This window comes from Nelumbo lutea, chromosome 2, assembly GCF_056320005.1.
Source record: "Nelumbo lutea isolate HS-2025 chromosome 2, American lotus-T2T, whole genome shotgun sequence".
NCBI lineage: Eukaryota > Viridiplantae > Streptophyta > Magnoliopsida > Proteales > Nelumbonaceae > Nelumbo > Nelumbo lutea.
This window is the reverse complement of record NC_142685.1, coordinates 67,676,657-67,683,518: the sequence shown is the minus strand read 5'-3', so window position 1 is coordinate 67,683,518 and position 6,862 is coordinate 67,676,657. Positions and strand designations below refer to the sequence as shown.

The window sequence follows — 6,862 nt, the reverse complement described above, 5'->3', positions numbered from 1 at the left end:
ATGATAAATGTAAAATAAAATTCCAAAAACATATGATTCATATTAAAATATATATTATTAAAAAAATTGAAAGGTAAATATTATATGCAAACATACACTTTGAGACTCACACCTAGCCTCTCTCTCTGACGAGCCTGGATCTCTAGCAAACAAAAATTCTGTTCACATAGCATCCAACTACACATTGAAAACATTTCCAGTACATTTATATTTAATTCATGGGGAGATTGATGTTTATAATTTATAATGTAGGACGGGTTCTCATACTTTCAGTGTGTATAGAGTTTTTGTCATCAATTTTCTAACACCCAACTGCTTCACCTCTGCCTTTAGAATTGTTAAACTGTGAGCTCAACAAATTAGATACTACAGGTTAAACCTTTCAAAACAATAGCTGATCGGTGTTCTTCCATGGGTTCAAACCTGTGGGAGGGTAGGCTCTCTGTATTGTGAACCATTGGGCCGTCCCTTCCACCACTAATTGAGTCTGTCACATAGCACCTCACCCCTATGGGAGCCCATGCTGCACATGTACCAAGAATTAAGAAAGAAAAAAGAGGAACTGATTGCAAGCCCTAATCTCATTGTATATTTATATTTCCCAAATTCTCATATGATGATCATAATGTTCTTAAAAGAGTGTTTTAGAAACCAACACATTACTGAGTGATTGTTTTTGTTTTTGTAGCTTTATGAGTTGTCTACACTAAACCTTGAGACCCATATGGCCAGCAGATTTCTTTTGGTCTTGGCCTCTTTTTCCTTGTTTCCTCCTCTCCTCCTTTCTTCCTCTTTGTTTTTTCCTCCATTGGCCTGGAGTATCCAAAGCTAAACAGCTTAAACTAATGGGCTTGTAGGTTTATGGCCCCAGGCTCAAATACTTTGTTCCAGTGTTTTTGAATGTTGTTGATCCAAACGGTTAGATCATTCAGCCCGAGAATTGTTCAGATAAATGGTTCCATTTCATCCTAACCTGTCTTTAGGCCAAAAATTGTTGACTTTTGGTCAGCAGATTATTGACCTGAATAGTCAAACCATTGATCCGGACAATAATGTTGATCATTTTTATTTTAATTTAAAATGGGCAGTCTATTCAAACTAAACAGTTGAGCCATTGTCCTAAAAAATCGGTGGCCAAAACGATTAACATTACTTTTTTCCCTCAATTTATTGACATATCACTATGATTTTTTTGGTGGATTATAAATTTAGTATTAGTTTTTTTGACTGATTTGGGCTCTTCCTATTTTCTATAATAGGTATAACACAGCCGAAATCTTGGGGGCATTTTCGTCTTTTAAAGCCTCTTGCTTTAAAGGGTGGTGCTTTTATCGGTGTGATGACTGATGCGCCCAAATCACTTCATAAGATAAATATATTCTGTTATAAATGCACCATGGTTTCTTGAATCTCGTCATGTCGATAAACTATACCAAACCAGTCGACACTTGTCGGTGATCTAGATCGTTTAACCCGGGGAGCATATCTGTTTGACAGACAGGTAAGCCATGTAATAAGACCAGAAAGAAAGGAAGAGACAAAAAGATTCAAAGTAGTAGTGAAAACTGAAATCATCTGGTCCTGAGCCTGATGTGGGATTAATATATTCATGTAATACAGGCAACAATTTACTGTTTGAAAGTTGTTTTTGTCCTTTTTTTTCTAGGATTACATCTCCTTCTGTCAAAAAAAGTCAAGGTTCCAAGAGAATTTGCTCAAGAGGATCGCAGCTTCTATGAAAACAAAGACAGTCACGGGTATCCATGGAAGATCAAGGAGTTGACAGAACAGGACATCCACATTTTGTATTTTTGTATTTGTTTAGTATTTTACAATAATAATAAACAAAAGGAGAGAGAGAGAGAGAGAGAGAGAGAGAGAGAGAGTCGGCACAGGCTTTGTTCATGGAGGTTAAGGTACAAAGTAGTAATTGTTGCACCCTTTGTTCCTTTGTTTTCAGTCTGAAATTCTGATGTGCCATATGTAAGATCTCCGGATGATCTGATTTTTTTCTCCCAAAAGCTTGCTCCCCAAGTATGAATATTTTTTGAATGCACATTAGCTTAATTTTGTCAGAACTGTCAGTTCTTAGTTGTATTCTTTGTGTTTGTTTTACCTTTTTGGGATATGGGTTCTGTTTTTCTTAGCGTCTTAGACAAGATTTGAGATGGGGTTTTAATATAGAGGCAACGGGTGATCAACTAGAGCTTCTTGTTTGTAGTGCTATGGATTTCTAGTCTGCATTCTTCTTGTTGATCTTCTATGTGAATTTTGATTTTGGGTTTGAATTATCTTCAGTTTGATTCCAGTGGTGTTATCAAGATTTCGATGAAGTAATGTGGATAGTCTGAGAAAGGGGGCGAGTGCCATGGAAGATCAGAGGAAGCTGGTTTTGATAGCGTTTCTGTGCTTTCTTTCAGTGGTTTCTTGTCTCACTGATCCTAGTGATCTCAAAATTCTGAATGACTTCAGAGAAGGCCTGGAGAACCCAGAACTGCTAAAATGGCCTTCTAATGGAGATGATCCATGTGGCCCTCCCTTATGGCCTCACGTTTTCTGTTCTGGTAACAGGATTTCGCAGATTCAGGTTCAAGGTTTGGGGTTGAAGGGGCCTCTTCCTCAGAACTTCAACGAGCTCAAAATGCTCTCCAATTTGGGGCTTCAGAGGAACTTCTTCAATGGAAAACTACCGACATTCAGCGGATTGTCCGAATTACAGTACGCTTACTTGGGTAACAATCAATTTGACACCATCCCTTCCGATTTCGTCAATGGCCTTTCCAGTTTACAGGTCCTGTCGTTGGATAACAATCCACTGAATGCGAGCACAGGATGGTCTATTCCTACAGAATTGCAGAACTCTGTTCAATTGACCAATCTATCCTTAATGGGGTGCAATTTGGTTGGCCCATTGCCGGACTTCCTAGGCCAAATGCCGTCTCTGACTGTCCTGAAGCTTTCCTACAACAATCTAACCGGCAAAATTCCAGCAAGTTTCAACCAGTCGCAGCTGCAGATTCTGTGGTTGAATAATCAGAGTGGTGACAAGATGACTGGTCCAATTGATGTAATCGGGAACATCCCCTCTCTGACACAGATATGGCTACATGGAAATAAATTCACTGGGACGATTCCAGAGAGCATCGGACAATTGGTTTCATTGACAGATCTCGACCTCAATGGTAACCAACTTGTTGGGCTAATTCCCCAAAGCATGGCAAGTCTGCAACTTCGGAGATTGGACTTAAGCAATAACATGTTCATGGGTCCATTACCGGACTTAAAATTAAAGAATTTCAGCTGTGGTGGGAATTCATTTTGTCAAGGTATTGGACTTCCCTGTGCTCCTGAAGTTTCTGCCCTTTTAGATTTTCTTGATAGTGTGGAATTTCCATCAAATCTTGCCTCTTCCTGGAAGGGTAATGATCCATGTTCTGAGTGGTTAGGACTGGTTTGCCGAAGTAACAAAGTTTATCTGATTAATTTGTCTAGATTCAACCTTAATGGTACTCTGAGTCCTTCACTAGGGAAGTTAGATTCTCTAGCTGAAATTAGACTTGCTGAAAACCATCTTACAGGTCCAATTCCAAGTAATTTGACTGGTCTGAAATCTTTGAGATTGTTGGATATAGGCGGGAATAATCTTGAACCTCCAGTGCCAAAGTTTAGTGACAGTGTGAAGGTTGTTATAGATGGGAATCCTCTATTCTCCAGAAATCAGTCTGTTACACCTTCCTTGGATAACAATTCATCATCATCAGGGACTTCAAAGCATCCACCCATCAACACATCTTTTCCAACCAAGGGCTCAGAAACTCATTCAGGCACTCCAAATAAAGAACAATCAAAAACAGAAGGATTCAAAAGCTTGAAACTAGTGGTAATTGTAGCCCCACTTGCATGTTTTGCTTTCTTGGTTCTTCTGGTCGTTCCTCTGTCTATATGCTACTGCAAGAAGAGAAAGCATACCTTTGAGGCAGCAAGTTCCTTTGTGGTTCATCCCAGATATCCATCTGATCCAGAAAACATGGTGAAGATTGTAGTTTCTAATAACACCAATGGAAGCTTATCTACTCTAACAGGGAGTAGTTCTCAGAGTATGCACAGTAGTGGAATAGGAGAACCCCATATGTTTGAGGTTGGGAATTTGATCATATCTGTTCAGGTTCTGCGTAATGTGACCAAGAATTTTGCTCCAGAAAATGAACTAGGACGTGGTGGTTTTGGGGCAGTTTATAAGGGGGAATTGGATGATGGGACAAAAATAGCAGTCAAGAGAATGGAGGCTGGTGTAATTAGCAACAAAGCCTTGGATGAATTTCAGGCTGAAATTGCAGTTCTATCAAAGGTTAGACACAGACATCTGGTATCTTTGCTGGGGTACTCCATTGAAGGTAATGAGAGGCTTCTGGTTTATGAATATATGCCTCAGGGAGATCTAAGCAAGCATCTTTTCCACTGGAAAAGTCTTAAGTTGGAGCCTCTATCCTGGAAGAGGAGGCTCAACATTGCCTTGGATGTTGCAAGGGGAATGGAATATCTTCATACTCTGGCCCACCAGTGCTTTATACATAGAGACCTCAAATCTTCAAACATTCTCCTTGGTGATGATTTTCGAGCAAAGGTTTCAGATTTTGGTTTGGTGAAACTTGCTCCTGATGGGGAGAAATCTGTAGTGACCAGGCTTGCTGGGACTTTTGGATATTTGGCACCGGAATATGCTGGTGAGTAGTTCTCTTCTTCAACTACTGTCCATCTATTATTTTCCAACTGAAATAGGAAAAAATGTAAGCTTTCTGAACTTTTGAAGAACTACAAGATGCTTAATTGTAAAAGTTCTGTAGAAGTTTCAATAACTTTTGCTGATAACAAATTATAAACAAATTGCTTCAATTTGAGAAATCACTCCATATGTTATTTATAGGGATAAGGGGTAATTGTTTGGTGCAATGACAAAATCTTGGGCTGACAAGCATGAGAAGTGGATTTGAGTTTGAAAGCAGCCTATTTGTGCCCAAGACAAAGCCAGCATGTTTGCAGTCTACCCCTACTCAAATCCTAGATAGTTAGGACAATCATTGGGTAATGGCCCTATCTTTTTTAGGGGAATAACAGAATTATGATATTACTTTTGGGTTGACTTTGATGCCGGAAAGACATGATACCGAAAAACTTATAATATCAACCGGCATCATAAAGTTGGTAACCAATCGGGTGGGTTTTCATCAAAATTCAGAGGGGTTTTGATTGGTCAAAGCCCTTCTTTTTATTTTTTGATAAATTGGTCAAAGCCTTTCTGGTATCATGTTGTTCTGGAATCATAGATTTTTTCATTACTTTGATATGCATCATGATAAGATATAACACAACAGAGCCTGACTATGAAATTGGCAAATCTGGAGTTTAAATTGGCTCCGACTAGGAGACCATCTAGATCAAATGCAATATGGTTAGATATCTACAGGTCGTGAACGTTTTGGTATTTTTCAATGTATTTATTTTTATTTCAGCTGTAGCTCATGATCACAAAAAGATTGTCATGTGCAAATTTTTGGCTAAAGAAACCTGAAACTCTGGAAGTAGTATTAGTGAGACATATATTGCAGTAATATCACAAAGTATGCTTTGATGTATCAACTTGTTCACTAATTTTGATTTTCATGGGACAATATGTTTAGTCACAGGAAAAATCACCACCAAGGCTGATGTCTTTAGCTTTGGAGTTGTTCTGATGGAGCTGTTGACTGGACTGATGGCACTTGATGAGGAACGGCCTGAGGAGAGTCAATACTTGGCTGCATGGTTTTTGCACATCAAATCAAGTAGGGAGAAACTAATGGCTGCTATTGACCCAACTCTTGAAGTGAATGAAGAGACATTTGAAAGCATATCAATTATAGCTGAACTGGCTGGACATTGCACGGCAAGGGAGCCCAACCAACGGCCTGATATGGGCCATGCAGTGAATGTACTAGCACCTCTAGTTGAAAAGTGGAAACCATTGTATGACGAAACTGAGGAATATTTAGGCATTGATTACAGTCTACCCCTCAATCAGATGGTGAAGGGCTGGCAGGAAGCTGAAGGTAAGGATTGCAGCTACACAGGCCTTGATGACAGCAAGGGAAGCATTCCGGCAAGGCCCACTGGTTTTGCTGAATCTTTCACTTCTGCTGATGGTCGGTAAATCATAGTTCAATTCCGCTTGATGTTATCACTTCGTTGATGGTCATCTATTACCATTTTCATGTACTCAGTGTATGCTGCAAGTTTATGCAGTTTGAGGGGTTCAGCATTAGCAGATTTTAGTGGGTTTATCATTTTCAGGGCATGGGACTATAGATTTATTTTCTTATGATATCTCATATGTATTTCCTTTCCCCTTTTTTTCTTTTCTTTTCTTTTTGAGATGTGATATTTGTGTTATTGTGTAGAGCTGATAATGTAAATGAGAACTTTATTCAGTTCTTCAACGTTTATATTCATTTGTTCTCTGTTTCTTTATTCTTGTCTGCATTCTGGAAGATTTATCATTCAGTTTGATGTTGATGCTAGGAATTCTTCTGGACTTGGACCAGATGTAGCTACATTTGCAACCAGAAACCAAGGTCCCTAACCCTTCTACACTGCATCATCTAATGATTTCTAATCTACCTCTGAGTCATGGATCAAGCTGGTTGACTGTCCTGTAGGCCCACTAGAACTGCTCACATAAAAAAATGTGAATGAAGTAAAAGTTTCTGAAAACGATGCTAAATGCTTCCATGATATCTTTTTAGGGGGTGTTATACAACCTGAATATTTTTCTTTTTTTTTTTTTTGTTTGTTTTTAAAATCACTACACCAGCAAAAGAACTTGAAG

At 38.9% G+C, this 6,862-nt stretch overlaps 1 protein-coding gene across 4 annotated transcripts; it reads left to right on the top strand.

Annotated features, from left to right (window-relative positions):
• The first annotated feature begins 1,366 nt into the window (after window positions 1–1,366).
• LOC148871345 (receptor protein kinase TMK1-like) lies at window positions 1,367–6,504 on the top strand. Of its 4 annotated transcripts, XM_088973896.1 has the most exons (4): window positions 1,367–1,501; window positions 1,667–1,916; window positions 2,299–4,724; window positions 5,679–6,504. In XM_088973896.1, exons 3-4 carry the CDS (start codon window positions 2,369–2,371, stop codon window positions 6,185–6,187), a joined length of 2,865 nt encoding a protein of 954 aa, XP_088830022.1. In that variant the 5' UTR covers window positions 1,367–1,501; window positions 1,667–1,916; window positions 2,299–2,368; the 3' UTR covers window positions 6,188–6,504. The 4 variants fall into 4 exon arrangements, with proteins under 4 accessions (XP_088830022.1, XP_088830024.1, XP_088830023.1 ...); XM_088973898.1 differs by lacking the exon at window positions 1,367–1,501 and having other exon boundaries at window positions 1,800–1,916; window positions 2,310–4,724; XM_088973897.1 differs by lacking the exon at window positions 1,367–1,501 and having other exon boundaries at window positions 1,876–2,034.
• Window positions 6,505–6,862: the final 358 nt, after the last annotated feature.